This window comes from Glycine soja, chromosome 9 (assembly GCF_004193775.1).
Source record: "Glycine soja cultivar W05 chromosome 9, ASM419377v2, whole genome shotgun sequence".
NCBI classification, from domain to species: domain Eukaryota; kingdom Viridiplantae; phylum Streptophyta; class Magnoliopsida; order Fabales; family Fabaceae; genus Glycine; species Glycine soja.
In genome coordinates this window covers 21,100,130-21,121,583 of record NC_041010.1, presented here as the reverse complement: position 1 = coordinate 21,121,583, position 21,454 = coordinate 21,100,130, and the positions used below count along the sequence as shown (strand labels likewise).

Below are 21,454 nucleotides of genomic sequence, written 5' to 3'. Positions count from 1 at the left end.
ATTTTTCAGTTATTTCAACGGTTAATTTTATCGAACACTTCTAATTTAGACTATGTCCAACAAGATATTTTAGCTAACTTATACCTTTTTTAACTAGCTGAAAGACTCGTTTATTTGTTGGGTCAACAAGCTTTCTTTAGTAGCTTCTCAATAGCGTCTAACATTTTTTAAAACACTAGTTTCTAGCTTTTATATTTTCTTTCATTTTTATGCTCAGTATATTTATTCATTTTCCTTATTACCTTTTTAACATAAATCATGATTTATTATTTGTTTCGTTGTTTTATACTTTTCAGCTACTTCACTAGCAAGTTTTACCAAATATTTTTAATTTAATAAGTTAACTTTTTAATTTCCAACTACTAGTTTCTAACTATTAATTAACTTTTCAACTTCCAGCTAATTTGTTGAACATGTTAATAAACTAATTTTTCAACTTGAATATACAGAAATACTGAAACGACCTCAATATGCACCACTTCCAATTGAAAGACAAATTCTAGTCATTTATGCAGCTCTCAGTGGATTCTGTGATCAAATGCCATTAGATAAAATTCCTCAATATGAAAGAGACTTTCTAACTACTATTAAACCAGAATTACACAACCACTAAAAGGTGGACTAACTAGTGAAAGAAAAATAGAACTAGAAAAATTCTTAAAAGAAAAAGGTGGAACTTACTACATATGATTGATGATGAAAAAAAGAAAAATAAATATATCAAAATCTTTCTTTTTGCATTCTTTTTTATTCTATTTATGACTATATTAAAGTATTTGTTTTCATATTTGTATTATGACTATGTTCGACAAAATTAGTTGAAAAATTATCTAGAAGCTAGAAGTTGAAAAATTAACTTATTAAATTATAAATATTCGATAAAACTAGCAGCTGCAATAGCTAAAAAGTATAACATGACATAAAAATAATAAAATCAAGATTTATTTAAAAAAAGGTAATAAGGAAATTTGATAAATATACTAAGAATAAAAAAGAAAAAAATATAAAAAGTTAGAAGCTAGCATTTTAAAAAATACAACTTTAAGTAGCGTTTCAAAAAACGTTAGAAGATATTAAGAAACTACTAAAAAAACTTGTTTATCGAATAACTAAATGAGTTTTTCAACTAGTAAAAAAAGTTAGACACTAAATGAAATATCTTGCTGAATATAGCCATAACCTCGAGCGTTTTTTTAAAAGCTAATTGAAGTAGTATTTTTTAAAAATGTTGACTTCTAATTTTTTTTTATATTATCTTCCACTTTTATCCTCAATATATTTATTTATTTTTCTTGTTATCTTTTTTAAATAAATCATAATTTATTATTTTTATGTCGTTTTATACTTGTTAATTACTTCAACAACTAGTTTATAATATGGTACACAAACTTATTTTAGTTACTTATTTTTCATAAAGTACTTCAAGTAACTTATGGAAAATGAGAATAAACTAGCTTATAAGTTACTATTTTTCTTCTTCTCAATTTTATTCTTACTATTTTATTTGAAATTATATTTTATCCTTTTATTCAATTTAAAAATTATCTTATCTTTTTTGTTTGCTATCTGAAAACACCTTCATATCTATTTTTAATTGTTTGAATTATATCAACTTTATAATCATTTCCTGAATTATTCTATGTTTTTTTGGCTAAAATTATATGATTAATTCATTTTCTTGCTTGATTTTTATTTTATCAATTCAATTTGTAAAAGCAAAAATCTCCCTTTTTGTTAACTAAACTCTACACACAATTGAATATGTTCTTTTATAACATTTGAATATTTATTAGTTAATTTATGAGTTTGTCTTATCAAATGCTTTCAATTAAACTGACTTATAAGCTTTCAGCTCTTAACTTATAACTTATAAGCTTTCAACTAATTTATAAGATAGTTTTATGAAACATAACCTAAAATTTTAATATTTTATTTTATTTCTTTTTTTGTCTTCATTTAATATTCTTCGAAGACCGGAATGAATTGTCAAAAACTCAAAAAAAAAAAATTGATATCAAGTTGTTGCAGACCTGCAATAGTTAAAAAATTTAAGAAAAAAGATGTAAAACTAATACAATGTAAACCTAGTACTCTTCAGAAATTTGTTACCATCCATTCATAAAAGGGATATAGAAACAAATTTTTTCCCTTCTTTATTTTGTATCCATCCTACCAAATAGATCCTAGTAACAACTACTTATTTTGTAGCTAGGCATGTTAAGGCATAAAACACGCATTGGGTATAGATTACAGAATAGAACATAGGTGAACCTTACTTCGGGGTTGAAAAATTGAAAATTTGACTTATTATGGGTGAGCAATGAATCAATCCCTCCCTTGTGAAATTGCCCACACAAGGTGTAAGATGCCACAACCATGTGACAATGGAAAAGAAAGAGACATAATTATTTTGGGGTATCAAATGGTCCCTGCCTCCTAGGTAGCAACCACAAACCTTTAATGCAACTGTATGAGTTAGGGAGTGGATTAAGAAAAAAGGGCCACTTCACATGCCACATGTGTACAAGTGTGACTTTCCATTCTCCTTTGGAAAACAACAACTTGCCCTCTACCCCGGCAATGCACAATTTCCCTCCTTTAATCCATCCAAACATGTTGCACAACTTATAAGCCACAACTACTCAATTACAGGTGTCCCTCCCATTCTTACTTCTTAGCCCCTTTTCATTGCACTGGGCGAATACCATAACTTGTGGCCAATGTTCATCCATGCTAATATCACCTCAAATAATTTATAATTCATGCAAAATATATGCAATCATTGGACTGAAAAATTTAATGAATCCGAACCCTTTTGGCCTACCCATTTGTCTAAGCAACAAAATTGTAGCTAGCATACAAGCAACATAGAAAATTCGGAAAATCTTTCTGTCTTTACAAACATACCGTGAGAGATATTATTACATGCAATAATGTGCTTAATTCGGTGTACTTAGAGAAGGCGTGGTGAATTTGTTAGCAAAAGTTTTCTTCATAACATATTGAAACTCTAGTTGTTCAATAATAAGTTGTTTATTTTTAATTTTTTTTATCATTAGAAATGATTTATGTGTCGTGTTAAGCGGCTTAAAATTAAATGAAATAAAATATATTTGAGTTGTTTAATTATGACATGATATTATAAAAATCAATTAATATAAAATAAAGATGTCAAAATAAATTACTTAAATTTCACATTGGAGATGATATAATTTCACAACATATTCTAATAAATTTTCCATGTTAATGAATAAAAAAATAATCTGAATGGACCATAGACCGAGCTTGGGACTTGGCAATTGAAATTCTTGTTCTTAATAAGAATAGTGAAATCTGAATAGGCCAAATTGTTGGAAGCTGGTCACCGTCCAGCAATATCTTTATTCAACCAAATGAAATTGATAGCGATTAGTTAAATACAGTAATCTTGTCAATTTGAGGAGGAAAAACAAAGTAATGGTCATTGGAAAGAAAAGAAAAAATCAAATAAGGAGAATTTGAATGAGAGTAAAGAATGGTATTTTTTTGGGTACACGAGTAAAGAAAGGTATATTAGTCTGACGAATTCTCAGTCTTTAGTTTACTTATTTTATGAGTTTTTTGTCACTGAATTTCTTAAAAATATGAAATTAATATCAATTTACAAAAAAAGTTTCACAAATATTTTTATTTTAAGAAAAATAATTATATATTATTAAATATTTTAGTAATAAATAAAAAAATGTCAAATAGTTTTCGTATTTTCAATAAATAAATTTTACTAGTATTTTTTAATTTCAATTTTATGTATTGTTAGTGTAAGAAATTTTACATTATTAATCAATAAAAATATATAATTTTTAAGATAATTATTATGCTCATTTTAAAAAAACATGGTTATTATAAGAGTAAAAAAAATTATAATATATTTAAATTCATAATTAAATGAGAATACAAAATTCTTTTATATTATAAATCCACGAACGATTTTCTCTTGTTAACTATTTATTTTTTCATTTTATAAATTCAAAATGTAACTCTCGCATATAAATTACTTCTTTCTCACATAAGTTATCGTTACTTTCTTCAATTATAAAATAAATTAATTTTCTTTTGAATTATCAATTCACAAACGATTTTTTTCTTTCTTTTTTTCATTTTATAAATTTACAATGTAACTCTTGCATTTATAACTATTAACAAAGACATATATTCCTTAGGATGTATATATTTTTTATTCCTAAATTATCTTTTAATATATAACTTTTTACATTTCTTTTATGAACATTTAAAATATAATTATTGTCATTATTTTCTTCAACTGTTTTTTTTGTTCTGTTTTACTTTTTATTTTAAAAAATTATATATAGAGATCTCTTGCAACTAGTATAAAGACTTGTTTCTCACATAAGTTATCGTTACTTTCCTCAATTATAAATTAAATTAATTTTTTAATAAAATATATTTCAGATCTTTTAAGATTTACTGAAAATTCACATTAATTCATACATTTCGAAACAATAATTTTATTAATATTCATATTTTTGAAATGTAGTAAATTTCGTCTATAATCCTATCAACCAATAAAAAACATATTTCTTTCTCATGTAAGTTATTGTTAAATTAAATTAATTTTTGAATAAAATATATTTAAGATCCTTTAAGATTTGATAAAAATTTACTTTAGTTCTTACATTTTAAAATTAATAACTTTAGTAATAATCATATGTTTGAAATGTAGTAAATTTCGTCGACAATCTTATATTTACTTTGACTTGACAAAATTAATCACATTTTAAAAATATAAAGATAAAAGTTACTGTTTAAAAAATGTAAGAATTGAAATTAAATTTGACCAAATATAGAAAAATCTGAAGGCAAATTTATACTTTATTTTATCACTTTCTTCATTATATATTATCTATTTTATTATGTTATATTTCCTTTCTTTCCTTCGTGTATCTGTGTCCACTGTGCATCCCCCTATTAAGACGCGAACAAGAAAAAAAAAAAAACATTTTCCACTACAAATTCAACAAAAGGAAAGCTGATACGCCATTTCTTCTTCTTCTTCAATTCATACTTTTAAAGTCAAACTGAGGCATAATTCAACTTGTTCCTCTCACCCCAGGTTCCTCTTCATCCTCTCTCCACTCTTTTTCAGAGACAAATTTCCCTTATTTTCTCCCATAATAAAAATTAACCAACCCCACTTTCACTTACCACACAATCCCGCTATCTCAAATCAACCTTCTTTCAGACATAGCAAACAAACAAAACACCGTTCATCATGTACAACTCGCCAACACCATGTATTTAACCATTCTCCTTCACTATTCTTGACAAAGAAAAAAAAAACAACTCTCTCCTTTCTTCTTCTTCACTCTCTAATAGACCAGATCGTCCCATTCCAATTATTTCCCCCTCTTCAAAATTCCAATAGCATAATCCCCCATCTCTCTCTCTCTCTCTCTCTCTCTCCATATCCAACAATTTTCAAAATATTCTTATTCTCTCTCTCTCTCTTCACATCAGAATTCACACCCAATCCACACCCTGCCTCACTCCCCTCCCCACCCACCAATTTTTTCAATCAAAGTTCCAATCTTTTTCCCTCCCCATCACCAAAAATCTTGTTCCTCTCCACCTCCTCCATCTGGGTACATTTCATTATTTACCTTCTTGTTCCTCTCTTCACGTCACATTTCTCACTCTTCCCTCCACACCCACCAGTTTTTTCTTTCAAAGTTCCAATCTTTCTCACCCCCCATCACCAAAAAAACTCGTTTTTCTCCCTCTCCCCCATCTGGGTGCATTTCATCATCCACCTCTTCATTCCTCTCTCTCCGGCTTCATATTCTGGGGATCCGTGAGAGAGGGAAATGTGGGATGTTTTCGTGGCTGGCAAGGATAGTGTCGGCGTGCTTGAGACCGGTGCGGCGATATGCGCGTATGAGCAAGGATGGTGATGTCGATGACGTGTCCACCATCGGCGACGCGCTCGTGTGGGGGAAGGACCTCGAAAAACACTCGTGCGGCGAATTCTCCTACGCGGTGGTTCAGGCCAACGAGGTCATCGAGGATCACAGCCAGGTCGAGACCGGCTCCGATGCCGTCTTCGTCGGCGTCTACGACGGACACGGCGGCGCCGAAGCCTCGCGCTTCATCAACGATCATCTCTTCCTTAATCTCATCAGTGAGTCCACCTTCTCCTTTTCCACCCTTTCTCAATTCTTCATTTTTCATTAGTTATTAGTATTTTGTTTGTTAATCGGAGGTTTTGAACTCACCACCTCGTTTTTTCTTTCACAAGCCAACCTTATAACTCTAGTGAACAATAATAATAGGCCAAAAATGTGTTTTTATTTTATTTTTTATCTATGTTCTCAAAGTTCAATAAACATTTAGATTTAATTCCTTGTTTTTAAGAATTCATTATATTCCTAGAGTGTGAATCAACTGGCCCGAGATTGTTCTAGATAGTCTCACAATTAGATTCTTCGGTAGCAACTCTTAAAAATTTGGAAGGAGAGTTTTATCGTCTATAGTAGTAGAAGTAGTTACTCTTTGTATCAAAAAGATCAAATCTATCAATATTTGGACAGAAATACAAGGTTTTTTTTTAACAATAATAATACCAATATTGTGGGTACCATTGAATGTTTGGATTAACTAACATAACGCTATTCCAACTTAATTAGTAGTATTATTGAGTATGAGCCATTCAATACAATAGGAGTGAGTGAACTTTGTTGCCTATAATAGTCTTATCTGACTTGTGCGGAATTGGTTTGTTTGGAGGATATTTTTTATTTTATGGATTTGTTTTGGGGGATGTGTCGTTGATTTGGGGGAGGGTTGATCAATGTTGATATTTTGGACCTTTTTGGTTGCTTATGAGATTTGGGGTCTTGGAATTATTTGGATGGACCATTAATTTGGATTATGTGCTTCTTCTGGCTGGCCGATTCTGTTGTTGGTTTCTTAGTTTTACATGCTTTTGCGGCTACGGAAACTGTGGAAAATTCAATTTGCTTTCAGGTCATAGATAGGATTAAGAGACGTGGTTTCCTTTCTTTTTTTAAGAAAAAAAAATTGAGTGGTGTTTTTAGAAGGAAATTATTATTAAAATTTTATGTGTATATATATACATATCCTAGAGATCGGACAGGGTAAATATTTCCTTTAAAGTTTGAACCTTTTTAATTATCATGTAGTTAATTAGTTATTCCTCAATTTGTCTTTGCTTTTGTGTGAGCGGGAGTTTTCCTCTTTTATATCAGTCAATGATATGCCTTTTTTTGACTTCAGAGTAAATACAGTTTTATATGGTTTGCTTTGTTGTGTAAGTGACATGGGAGAAGATGGAAAATTTGGAATGAAGATTATTACTTTATTCATACAATCAAGGCGCACACTCGATCAAGTTACCATAGTATGTCATTTGAAATTAGTGTGACCATTATATGTTGTAATTTGGAGTGCTAGGAGTAGGGTTACATATTTGAAAAATTGGCACACATAATGTGATGTGAGTAAAGGGTCATGCGAATTATTGATTTACCTACTAATTCTGGATTAATATGGTTTATGAAATTCCATATTCTCAGTTTCTGTTTTCTCTTATTTGTGCATCTTTTTACATATCCTAGCACATTTCCCCTCTACTTTTATTTATGTTGTGCATATTCTGGATACTGCATTGCTTTTGGAAGTTATTTAATTTTGTTGAAATTTAATCTAATTGCAGGGGTTGCTCAAGAAAATGGTTCTATGTCTGAAGATATTATCAGAAGTGCTGTTTCTGCTACTGAGGACGGGTTTCTGACTCTTGTTCGAAGGAGTTATGGAATAAAGCCATTGATAGCAGCAATGGGTTCCTGTTGTCTGGTTGGTGTTGTCTGGAAAGGGACGCTATATATTGCGAATCTTGGAGACTCTCGCGCTGTAATTGGTTCTGTAGGTAGATCTAACAAGATCATTGCTGAGCAGTTGACCAAAGAGCACAACGCTAGCAAAGAGGAGGTTAGACGAGAACTCAGGTCTTTGCATCCAGAAGATTCACAAATTGTAGTTATGAAGCAAGGAACCTGGCGCATTAAAGGCATCATCCAGGTTTTCTTTTTCTTTTCTCTTTAGAAATCAATTTTTGTTAATGGTTTATGTTGTTGTTGTTGTTGTTGCCTTTGTTGTTTTGTCTTTGCTTCTGTTTCTATGTAATATTCTTCCCTTGTGTCTATACAGAGGTTTTGTGCGAATTGATTTTCTTAGCAAGGTGTCTCCCAACTTCCGTTACATGGTTTTATATTTTTTTCCATACCCTTGTTTTCGTCTATATAAATCATATTTTGGAAGATCTTATTTACTGTTATCTTATGACATCAAGATTTTTGCAAGTGTTTGGGAGAACTTACGAATATAACCTATGATCTGTCCATAAGCTGTTTACGTCTTTATTTCAATAAGTTCTCCAGGATATCCTATGTGAACAACTTATGACTTGTGTAAAAACAACTTAAATCTCATTTTTCCTTTGATTATAGGAACAACTTATACACAAGCACATTTATGACAAGTACTTATTCAAAAAGTGTTTTATATATGATAAACACTTAGGATAGCTGCATTCATGATTGATTCACTTCCTTGCTAATTATTGCATTTGCTCATGTAATTAATTTTACAACAATTAATGAGATGCCTGCTGTGTTGGTTGGGGTTGCTCATTGTAACATAAGTTTTCTTGTACACCCCACGACTGGGATCAGGTATCCAGATCTATAGGAGATGCATATTTGAAGCGGCCAGAGTTCTCATTTGATCCGTCATTCCCACGGTTCCACCTGCCTGAACCTATCCGCCGACCTGTGCTAACCGCAGAACCTTCTATATGTTCAAGAGTGTTAAAACCTAATGATAAGTTCATTATCTTTGCATCTGATGGACTCTGGGAACACTTGACAAACCAGGAAGCTGCTGAGATTGTTCATAACAATCCACGAATCGTACGATTCTTTTCCCACTTGTCTTTTTTCCTTCGATCATCTTTGCCCTTGGATATGAAAAGCCATTAAGTTTTTCTTATTGCTTGGTGTTTAGATAAATGCTAATAACACTCTTTAACACACTCTTTTGAACATCAGGGTATTGCAAGAAGACTTCTTAAAGCAGCTTTAAACGAGGCAGCTAGGAAAAGGGAAATGAGATATAAAGACCTTCAGAAGATTGGAAAGGGGATTAGGCGTTTCTTCCATGATGATATCACTGTGGTTGTTGTCTTCATTGACCACGAGTTGCGCGGCAAGAATGTTACAGTTCCTGATTTGTCCATCAAAGGGTTTATTGACACAGTTGGACCATCAAATTTTAGAAATTTGCGGGGATTGGAATGATCACAAGGTTCATTTGTAGCCAACAAACTTGACTGGCTGCTTCATTGGTCCAAAAGGAAGCTAAAAGAAATTCAATACTTCATTAGACATTTTTGCAACATCTAATTGTTGTTTATCTTGAACATTTCTTCTCACTTTTCAAGGGTTTTCCTTGCTTAACTTTTTTAAGTTTTAAACTATACCTTGTCTATTGGAAACACGTTTGCTGGTGGTGATAAATTAGGGAAGTCATGTTTTTCTCTTCATTGTTTACATACCGTTATAGCTTGTTTGATTGAATAATGTCGATAACGTGAACCATGGTTTTAACTCTTACTACTAAAATATACTTGTTTCTGTCCACAACTTTGGAACCCCTTTTGATAACGAGGTTTGAAAGAAATTCTCAAATGGCTTTACTTTTTGCACTTTTGGGCATGAAGCATGTAGTCCCGGTTCCAAACTATAGTTTTATTGTTTGATTTAGAATAAAGGTCAAATTTGCTTTAAGTAATTTTTTTGACATTAAATTCAAGTAAATTTCCTTTGTGAATTTGAAGCACTTCCAAATGTACTTTTTCTATCTTGGGTACTAAACACCAAGCATGACACTATGCCTTTTTTCTTCGGTCAATTTCCAAAGCATTGAGAAGTAAAGTTGTATGAAAATTTAAAGTCATATTTATCAGGGATATTAGTAAGATAGGAGAGAAAAGGGTTATACACTGAGTGTGTAAAACTTGCGTAAACAAGTTTGATGTATTCATTCAATTATAATCAATTTATATATGATAAATTTATTGACTTTTTATATAAGATTTAAATAAGTTTTTCAAAAATAGATTGTTTTTAGATTATTACCTAACATTCATTTTTTTCAACTAAATACTTAAAAAAAAATTATGTTTCAAAGTAATATTTGTTATTAGTCTCATTTTGTTAAATGATGATGTGACAAATTGAATGTCATGCCATCAAACCTTTCACTAAACACGTAGGTAGATCTGGCCATGTCATTATTTATTATTTTAAATAAAATCATATTATTATATTTCATTAATAAAACTGCTTGCGTTGCCACGGGCGGCGACGTCGTCCACCTGAAGCTCAATGGTTGCATTTGGTTCATGGACTACTTGGATGAGGAGCAACGCCGCACTATCACGATGAAGAGCTCCTCCATCCTCCTCTGCTATATGGTGAACCTCATCGACTCCCTCGACCACATCGACTTTTGCAACGAGGTCTCCGCCATTGCCCGACTCAGCGACAATGCCCTCCTCCTTGTCGACGCCATTGAGGGCATCCACATCTAGACCCGTGTTGTCCTTTGCCCGTGCTGGATCGAGCGCCTCTCCCCTACCTCGTCCTTAACAAACTTGACCGCTTAATCATCGAACTCAAACTCACTCCCTCAAAGGCCTACATGTGCCTTTTATGAATCGTTCACAAGGCCTCCAACAGGGATTCCCTCCTCGCTAACACCGACACCACACCAACGAGACCCTTGAGGACTATGACGATAACGAGGATGTTTTTCAGCCACAGAAATGGAATGCTATATTCGCATCCACTTTAGATGGTTGGAGATTTGGGTTCCATGATGAGGAGGACGGTGTGTTGGAGCGGTTGGCAGTAGAGGACGACGGTGACGCAATCGAGAAGAAAGGGAAGAAGGAGAAAAAGGGGAAGAGGAAGAAAGAGATTTTTTTAAAAATAATAAAAAATAATGTGACATTGATGTGATTTGATGACATGACATTTCGTATGTCACGTTATCATAAAACAAAAAGAGACTAACGGTAGATATTACCTTGAAACAAAAAAAATTTCAGGTACTTGAAAAAAATGAACGTTTAAGTAGTAATATGAAAACAACCTATTTTTTAAGTATGAAAAAATCATTTAAGCCTTCAAATAATTATCTTAAAATAATTCAAATAATGATTTATGATTAAATAATAATATAAAATTACAAAATTATTTTATAATATAAGTGCATAGGTATTAAACTCTAAAAATAATACTACCTACTTTGGAAGATTCAACTTTTTAAACTTCCTCATTTATACAATTCATATTGTCTCATTTAGATTAAAAAGACTACTAATTAAATAAAAAAGACATTATATTAATATGCATTTAAAAGAGAAAGAATTATTAATAAAAATAATATTTTTTAAAAAATATATAAATTCGTGACAAATTTATTACCGGTATTGTTATTTTCACAAAATATTCAATAACTTCGCATGTATTAACAAAAAAAAAAAGATGTTTCGATGAGGCAAATTGACCCAAGGAATCACTTTTACAAACTTTTTTCGAAACTGAGTCTGTTTTGAAAGTAATTACTAAGGAGGTCTGTTTTCAAAGCTTTCCGTCATTACTGGAAGCGAAACATCACGTGGTAGGGACAACATGACATTTCGTCAGTGGGGTTGACGAAACAGGCACCCATCACGTCACGGCAACGGTGGGTTTCGCTGGTGGTATTAGCGAAATAGGGGTGAGAGTTTCGCGGTTGACGTGGCACGCATGCAGTGGACAAACAAGAAAAAATATATACTAAAATTAAAAAAAAATTTAAAAAGGAAAGAAAAAATATATACTAAAATTAAAATATTAACATAATAAATGAGAATTAATTTTCCTGAACATAAATGGAAAGAAAAAATATTAACTCTCATTTATTATGTAATTATTTAAAATTAATTTAATTATTATGTAATTAAAAAGGAAAGAATTTGTCATGCCTATTTCGCCAACCCACATGTTATTTCGCTTATAGTAATGACGAAGAATTTTGAAAAAAAGATCCCTTGATAATTATTTTCAAAACAGATTCTCCAAATTTTTTTGTAAAAGTAATTCCTAGAGTCCTTTTGATGATTTATCAAGAACATTTGTACCCAAAGAAACTTTGGTATCGTACATTGTCTGCTTCATTTTAATCCTAGTGGAATTCCATTCCAGCCCACTGTCTGTCATCGACCAATTAAACAAAATACTTTTCCGTGCAAATGGTAAGTTTTTATCATCATACTATGCTGTGATTTGTGAATGAATATAAGGATTCTGTTAAGACCACACACTCCTTCCTGTCAATTTTCTTGTGTCAGCTGTCACTCTATCTAAAATTTATGTGATTCTCGTACACACTCCTTGCTGTCAATTTTCTTGTGTCAGCTGTCACTATATCTAAAATCTATGTGATTCTCGTATTTGAGAGATGGCAAATGGTGATGACGGTGGTGGTGACTTATCACATTTCCCTAAGATAAGCTTCCACTTTAATGTTAGAGAATCAATAGATACTAGGTACTTATTTAATAAATTTACGTAAAATATAAAATAAATTAATCAGTTCAACATTCAATATATTTTTTAATCATGATATTATACTAAATTATCCTTGTTAAAAGCAAATATTAAGTACACATGATCAACTTTCTCTTCTATCATAATTTATTTCATATTCAAAATTAATTAAGATTTAAACCTTAAACTATTTAATTAAAAGATAAAAGTCACTTTTACTTATATCAAGTTGGTTATTCAACATTCAATCATTTGGTATTTAAATATATTAAATTTCATATAAATAAGATATTTGTTGGTATGTTATTTAGTAATGATGAATATTTACTTATATTTTAAATAATATATTATTTGGTAAAATAAAATAGTACAATAATAGCAATTATTTTTTATTTTTAAGAACTTTCAATTTAATTGTTAGATTATTTAATTTCATGTTCTACATAGTGCGTGTCTGGTTAGACTTGAAGAACACATGTATTATCACATTTTGACGTCCAATTTATAAAAATGACGCAAATATACTAGTATATATAATATGTTTAAATATGACACATGTCTATCTTTTCTTCACTTATTAAATTATAAGTGGTGTAAGTACAAAAGTTTTAACACTTAGTTCAATTGATTACGTCGGTTTTTTTAATTTTATACACATGCTTCTAATTAATACCAACCACACATAGTGAATGGATTTATGGATGATTAAGCTCAACTTATCATTTTATTTTGGTTAATGTTAGGCAAATGACTCTTCATTATTCAGTTGTTTGTTCTGCTTTTGTTATTTCTGGTAAGTTACATTGGGCAAATCCTTGGTTCTTATCCTAACAAGAGACTCTACTCCTCCTAAATTGTATATATTAGCCCTCATTTTCACGAATTCATCTTTCTTGATACCAATTTTCTTTTATACTTTGTTACCTCTTACAGCTAAATCGTGAGCTCCAATGGCTTGTGATCTCAATCTCTTATCCTGTGTGGTTGGTGAACTTGTTCTCTAATCTTCATACGTGGCAAGTTGTTATTCTTCTGTACGGCTTCATTGTGACTCAAGATGGTGGAAACTCATGCTGCCCATATGACCCATTTTTTTAAAATTTCTTTAACACATATAATCTATTTTTTTAATGATCGTATTAAACTCATATAATCTATTTCTTTAACATATGAATTGTGAATGAATGATCGTATTAAACTCATATAATCTATTTTTTTAATGAAAATTGCACTGCAATAACTTTCATTATGTTATCACATGCAAGGTTGGCCAAATATCAATTATTATATAAAAATAAAAGATCGGTCCGTGAACAACAATGACTCCTTCGTTCACAGAACAATAAATCAAAATACATACCTCTATTCTAATCAAAATACTTAAAAGAGAATTTGATTCAACCAAATCAAATCAATAACAATACACAGCTCTTCTACAACAAAATGAAAATGAATAAAAAAAAGAATCTTATATATCACGCTTTGCTTTCACGCTCTTCTTATCCCAACATATTAATAGAGGAAAACACAAAAACATGGTTAAAAAATGGTAAAGAATAGAAAATAAAACTTCCTCAACCACTTTATGGTATTTCTGTAGTACGGAGTATATATTAAAATTTCCTGAACTCTCTGCATTATTAGAAGCATTTCCTGTGAACAATTGAAGGGCCAGATTCATCATATTCTGCCTTTGCAATCCACATCTGCTCTCAGGAAAGAAAAAAATTATCAGGAAAACATTTAAGTGTTATCAGAAAAAAGCATCAGATCAGTACTAAGATAGTGTTAGCACAACTTTTTGGTTCTTTTCTTAAAAAGGAGAAGTTGAACCAAAAATAATTCTAAAAAGACCCTAGAAAATAATAGTAAATTTTTAGTGAAGAAAGCACAAAAGGAGCTTTCACAAAAGTTAATTAGAGAAGCTTCTTGTTTTAAGAAGGGAAGCTAAAAAAAGGTTGTACAATTACCATACACTATCAACCTCTGCAAACTACATTTGTTTCACATCAATTTTAATTTAAACCAGTTTCCTTTCCCTTTAATAACTGAGTATTATGTTGGTTATTCCCTCCTCCTTTTCTTTTCCCTTAATTTTATTGGTGCCTACTTATTCTTCAAATAGAGTTCCCTGATTAGTTTCCAGAATCAACAATACAAAACCACACAAATTTCATTCATATGTTATCAAAGCCAAGTGATGTACCTGTTGGAAGGTGCTGAGGGATGCCAAAATGGAGCCTCCAATCCAGACACTGTACTTCCTCTCTGGTGGTGCCACCACCTTAATTTTCATGCTGCTTGGTGCTAATGCTGTGATCTCCTTGCTCATCCTATCAGCAATGCCAGGGAACATTGTTGAGCCACCACTCAACACAATGTTACCATAGAGGTCCTTCCTGATGTCAACATCACACTTCATGATGGAGTTGTATGTGGTCTCATGGATGCCAGGAGACTCCATCCCAATCATGGATGGCTGGAAGAGCACTTCAGGGCAACGGAACCGTTCCGCGCCAATCGTGATCACCTGTCCATCAGGTAGCTCGTAGCTCTTCTCAACAGCTGAGCTTGTCTTTGCTGTTTCCAGCTCTTGCTCATAGTCAAGAGCAATGTAGGCCAATTTTTCCTTAACATCTCTCACAATTTCTCTCTCAGCAGTGGTGGTGAAAGAGTAGCCGCGCTCGGTTAAGATCTTCATGAGGGCATCGGTGAGGTCACGCCCCGCAAGATCCAAACGAAGGATTGCATGTGGCAGGGCATAGCCTTCATAGATTGGAACTGTGTGGCTGACACCATCACCAGAATCCAGAACAATACCTACATGAAAGCATGTTCAAACAGTTAAAAACTACGTTTTCAACCCATTTCATTGTCCCTCAGATCTCATTCTCACTTAACATTCTTGAAAATCTGCACTAGTATTGAAATAAACAGAATGTATGACTCTATTAATTCCCACAAAATGTTTATAAATAAAAAAATCAAACTTGATTGATTAGTATATACAATTTCATAATGGCCATTTAAAATATACTCATTAAAAAATCATCTTGAAATTCTAACCAAATACCATGCACCATGCCGAAAAATCAATTTTAATATGTATTGAAACTCCCTTAGAATGTATCGCAATTTTGTTTATGAAGATATGGCATGCAAAGGCATCACAATAGGTAATTGACATCCAAACAATGTTGGTATCCCAACACCTACCATTCAAATGTATGACATTATTAATTCCCACAAAATGTTTAAAATAAAAGACTGAAACTCAATTGATTAGCACGCACAATTTCATATGGACATTTAAACTATATTATTTGAAAATCATCTTGAGATTCTAATAAAATACAAGTGTCATGACAATTGACAACACTAAAGATACAAGTACCATGCACCATGCCCCAAATTACCAGAAACCAAGAAAAGGAAAAACAGACATTGAAGAATCTTTACCAGTTGTACGGCCACTAGCATAAAGAGAAAGCACTGCTTGGATGGCAACATACATAGCTGGAGTGTTGAAGGTCTCAAACATAATCTGTGTCATTTTCTCACGGTTGGCCTTAGGATTAAGTGGTGCTTCTGTGAGGAGAACAGGGTGCTCTTCCGGGGCCACACGCAGCTCGTTGTAGAAAGTGTGATGCCAGATTTTCTCCATGTCATCCCAGTTGTTAACTATGCCATGCTCAATTGGGTATTTCAATGTCAAAATACCCCTCTTGGATTGAGCCTCATCACCAACATATGCATCCTTTTGCCCCATTCCAACCATCACACCAGTGTGGCGTGGACGACCCACAATGCTAGGGAACACGGCCCTTGGAGCATCATCTCCAGCAAATCCAGCCTGCAAAATTGAACATAATTTGAAGTACTCACCCAATTAGTTCTCTCTGTGTATCCCACGGGTCAAAATCTAGTATCATCAAAAACCAAAAGACAAAACTTAGATGCAGTTCTATTGTGCTTTTGATGTTGTTCGTGGATCAGAATTAGAATTTCAGCTTAGTTATCCTCCTAATAAAGGTTCCATCAATGTTAATACGAATTGATGAGGTAAAACTCCAAATTCTGATTGGAGAACAACACTAAAAAATCTATGGAAATGCATTTTTTTTGTCCAAAACCAATACCTTTAAGATGAACAAGCAAAACAACACAAAAATGAATCCATATACATTACCTTGACCATTCCAGTTCCATTATCACAAACAAGAGGTTGGATATCCTCACCATCTGCCATCTTTTATTGATTGCTGCAAAACACACCAAACATTACAAAAATTCTCATATAAACAATGAAGCTAATTAAAAACAAGAGTTAGTGTCAATAAGATTATTAAATGTCAATTCTATGTGTCACATAAGGAAAAAGATTAATCAAAAGATAACAATTCATGATGATCGCACAAAAAAATGCTGCATTTTCAACATGATCGAAGTCTCACATTAAAAAGATTAAGCTAATGTACAATTGAGTGCAAACTGTTAACGAATTAATTGTCACCTGCGAAGAATTGATGATGCAATGTGTGAAATAAGGAAAGAAGAAAGTTGGAGAATGTGATGTGATGAGTACCTTAGAATTTCCGAAATGAAGGAAGCTACGTGTGCGTAGCTTATGTGTTGTGCTTTCTATTTTTAACGAACGTGGCTTTGTGTGGCTGAGGTACCCGCAGTGTGGTTTAAAAAAGGAAAGTTATGGCAAATGAAATGCGCCTCAAATGAACCGCAAATGCCATTTAGGAAGATCGTGGCCGTCTATTTCGTTTTCGAATTATCTCATCCATGCGGGTCACGTTTATTGTTGGAAATAGCTGGCACCTTTTTTTTCTCTTCCTTCCCCGCTTATAAATAAATACATAAATTCGTGACTTTAATTTATTTGGATGAAGAAAGAAAAATAAAAGAATTTAAATCAAATTTAAGTTAGAAAAAGGGAAATTTTAAATTCGTTTTTAATCTTTCCTTTTTATCTTTTGTTTTTATGATCAAATATATAAATTGTTTTTTTTTTTAAATCTATTGTTTCTTTCTCTACATCTAACCATATTATAAGCTCTATATAATTATTTTTTGAATTTGGAGTTTTTCTATTTTAAATTAGAGTATTATTCTCCTAACATAAATTTTTTTGTACGAAAAATAAAGGCATTTTCTTTCTGAAAATAGCAAAGTGATTCTACTCAAATTATTTTCTCCCAAGTTGTGGGAGCTATTCTATTGTTACTTTTCCCTACCATTCGTTTGTATGAGAATTTTTTAACTGTGCATTTAAAGAAAACTTCAGTTTTCATTAATATTAAAGTATCATGATTTTGTGGGTATATTTTTAATTTAAATATAAAAATAAGTAGCTTTAGTTCAAGATTTTTTTAAAAAACATAAATAGTTTCAAAATATAAGTAATTATTATTTAAAATGAAAAGGGAAATTATAATATAAAAAGAAAAAATTATATAATTATAATTTAGATTTCATAATATATGATAAAAAATGTCATGGTTTCAATTATAAAAATATTTAATAATTAAAACCATGAATTCAATTAAAATTAATTGATAATATTTAATATAACTTTAAAGTGCCTTAATACAATAAATGATTTATCGTGTCATTCAATTACAGTACTTAAATACAATGAACAATTAAATTTTATTACATTATTTTTTAATTATAAATTTACTGTATATGATATTATTATTATTTTTTGTAATAATAATTTAAAAATATTTTTATAGCAATTTTTAAATTGATAATGTAGACATTTTTATACTATAATAATGGATGGAAATTAAATTTATAATAAGTTTTTAAAATGTTAAATATAAATAATCAATAAATACTTAAAAAAAGAATTGGATTCAGATGTATCATTGAAAAATAATATTGAACAATTCCCATTCCTTAATAACTTTCTTTACATATTAATGGTATGCTTTAAGCGTGAAAGGCTCCTATCAAAATTCATATGGGGCACACTCTATTCATCGATTCGGTGCCAACACTGCAAAATATCACAAGCTCAGCTGGATGCTGAACTGATTGTTAAAAAGAACGAGGTAGGAATAATGTTGGCATGACAACTCTTTTAGAATGAATTATTTTTTTTCTTCAATATGTTATTATTATTATTATTAAATAAAGGTTTTATACATTTTTTTTATTAAATCATGTCAGTCTTATTCCAGATTTATTTAAAATTTATTTAATAACAAAAATATAAAAAATAGATATTTTTGCTTTTTCAATATATATGAAAATATATTGATAGATCGACAATGCAACAGGATAATTAATTTAGACTAGACACAAGGGGCTACTGAAAAAAAAAGTTATGTTGGTTGTTGTTATTTTGAAGGATTTTGTTGAGTTTGGAATTTTTTTGTAACCATCGTATTAGAATAAAGTTATTCTTATTAAAAATAATGAAAAATATTTGATAAAAATCTTAAATAATAAATATTTTCTTTAAAGATAATTTATTTTATATTTAAAAAATAATTAAAATTTAAATCATGACCATTTAACTAAGAAACACAAATCTCCGTATCATCTGTATCAATGTATCAATGGTTGTCATGGTTGGTTGAGTTTGGAATGCTGATTCTTGACTTTTTGGTGAGGGAGGGAAGTGGGAGAAATTATGCAAACGCCAACTCATCATTCAGTTAGCAGCTGTCGAGAGAAGATGGGTACGGTGTTTGATTGCATGCTGTCACATTCAAACACAAGGATGTTTGTTCCCACTCCCTCACATAGTCACATTCTTTTCGCTTTGATTGGATCCTTCGTTGTCCATGGCAATAATATTGCATGTTATTGCGTTGCTCAAAGACGTACATTGCATTACCACCAACATCTTCAAAACTACAAGGCTTTCTTCTATTGTCATATAGTAAACTACTGAATATCTCAAATAACAAATAAAGTTCATAACAACACAACTTTATATCTATATTTTAAATTTAGATTTATCATATTACAAATAATCATTTAAGTTCAATGACAAAAAGTAATATTTAGGCACTTGTAAAACTTGTGTTTGGGTCATTGATTTTTGTCAAAATCGGCCAAGTCGATGTAGGTGAAATCAAGCGATAGGTGAAATCAAGCGATATGTATAGCCAATTCAATTATCAGCTCGGATCGATGCGGTTCGATTCGATTTTCACAATGCTACTTGCTAGTATACTGAAAGTAAAAAAAAAATTAGAAGAATATTAAAAATAATGGAGCAAAACAGCTAATATATGATCATGGATACGTCACTTGAAAGCAATTGTTATACTCAATGTATAGCAATTGAATAGCTGTACCAAAAAATTACACTATTTTAGTTCCAAATTATGCTCGAAACATAAAATTTCAAATCCTAGTGGTTAATGTATCAATCCTACAACAATTTTAAACCATCAAACATTGTTTCAATCTTCCGAACTCATGAAAACACCCATCAATAACATAGGATAGCAATTATATGCCTAACATCCGAATGCACTCTAAACACGAAAACACCTTTAAAACTTCTTTTTCTTCTTTTGATCACCAATGCAATCCTTGTCTTATAAACTCTGACTTCAATCTTCAACCACTCAAGAATACCTATTCATAACTCACAATATGGAAAGCAAGGGAGGATTGATAAAATAATTTGGACAACATTTTAACAAATATAATATTAGGAGGGAAAATTATCTTAATCGAATCCTGATTGTGCGAATGCTCCGGACGTATTCCCACCACTACAATTCTATCATGATTTTATTTCTTCCTTGTAAACTTTCATCTTGCTCGAATGCAAGGATGATAAAAGAAACATCACTCACATGGATCAAATGACTCACACCAAAATTGAAGGCAATAATTTATCTTTAATCCTGTGTTTGGATGAATACTTTCAACAGAGTAATTCATTTTAAATGAAATATTGAATATCTGTCATTTTAAATTTAGTGTTTGGATAATAATTTAAAGGGAAATTGAATATCTGGAATTTTAATTAACAAAAAATAAGTAATATGAAATTCTCTTAAAAACCAAAGAATTTCAATTTCTCCCCCATACCAGTACCACTTCTCTCTTTGTGCGTACTCACTCCTCTCTCTCGGTCTTTCCTCAAAGGTTCCAAGAACTCTGATCTCGACCCACAGTACTCACTCCTCTCTCTCGATCTTTCAATTTCTCTCTGTTTCAACTTCCTTAACCTTTTTCGGTTTGGTGAGTGAAGCAATTTTTTCTCTGAGAAAACTTAATTTGGATTCTGTTTGGGGTTCCTCGAAAGTGTGTTGGGCCAGTTGGGTCAGAGGGGCTTGCAGCGACAAGGGTGGTTGTTGGGGCTTCGAATCCAACAGCAAGAGCAGCGGGAGCGATAGTGGTAGCGCATGGGAGCTAAGTCACGTTTGGTGGTGGCGCCTTGTTTGGAAGGGCGTTTGCCCCGGACCTGGCCTATGCACGTGACCTTGGGGGAAGAGGGTTCCTGGGTTTGGGTTTCGATGGTGGTGGTGTTTTTTTTCCTTACGAACATTGGGCTTGATTTGGATTTTCTATTGCTTCTGCTGGCATCATTGCTTTTGAGAAACCTCATGAGTGGGGGAGGGAACTTGTCTGTGCGACCCGGACTCGAAATGGATTTCGTTTGATTTGAATTGCCTCATCCAAACAAAATATTTACAAAATGAAAGGAATTTAAATCAAGACAATCAAAATGTTGTATATTTGAATTTTCTAGAAATTTTTAAATCCCCCATCCAAACACATGATAAGGATAACAACAA

The 21,454-nt window shown here is 31.6% G+C and overlaps 2 protein-coding genes across 4 annotated transcripts; one reads left to right on the top strand and one right to left on the bottom strand.

The window, feature by feature from the left end:
- The first annotated feature begins 5,007 nt into the window (after positions 1 to 5,007).
- On the top strand, positions 5,008 to 9,630 carry LOC114367923 (probable protein phosphatase 2C 25). Its single transcript, XM_028325184.1, has 4 exons — positions 5,008 to 6,175; positions 7,730 to 8,094; positions 8,748 to 8,984; positions 9,123 to 9,630. Exons 1-4 carry the CDS (start codon positions 5,869 to 5,871, stop codon positions 9,369 to 9,371), a joined length of 1,158 nt encoding a protein of 385 aa, XP_028180985.1. The 5' UTR covers positions 5,008 to 5,868; the 3' UTR covers positions 9,372 to 9,630.
- A 4,322-nt stretch (positions 9,631 to 13,952) lies between these two features.
- Positions 13,953 to 17,349, bottom strand: LOC114368072 (actin-like). 3 transcript variants are annotated; one of them, XM_028325422.1, is made up of 5 exons: positions 17,257 to 17,349; positions 16,861 to 16,933; positions 16,131 to 16,524; positions 14,878 to 15,491; positions 13,953 to 14,377 (listed from the first exon to the last, which is right to left on the bottom strand). In XM_028325422.1, exons 2-5 carry the CDS (start codon positions 16,918 to 16,920, stop codon positions 14,312 to 14,314), a joined length of 1,134 nt encoding a protein of 377 aa, XP_028181223.1. In that variant the 5' UTR covers positions 16,921 to 16,933; positions 17,257 to 17,349; the 3' UTR covers positions 13,953 to 14,311. The 3 variants fall into 3 exon arrangements, with proteins under 3 accessions (XP_028181223.1, XP_028181224.1, XP_028181225.1); XM_028325423.1 differs by having other exon boundaries at positions 17,185 to 17,268; XM_028325424.1 differs by lacking the exon at positions 17,257 to 17,349 and adding an exon at positions 17,126 to 17,164.
- Positions 17,350 to 21,454: the final 4,105 nt, after the last annotated feature.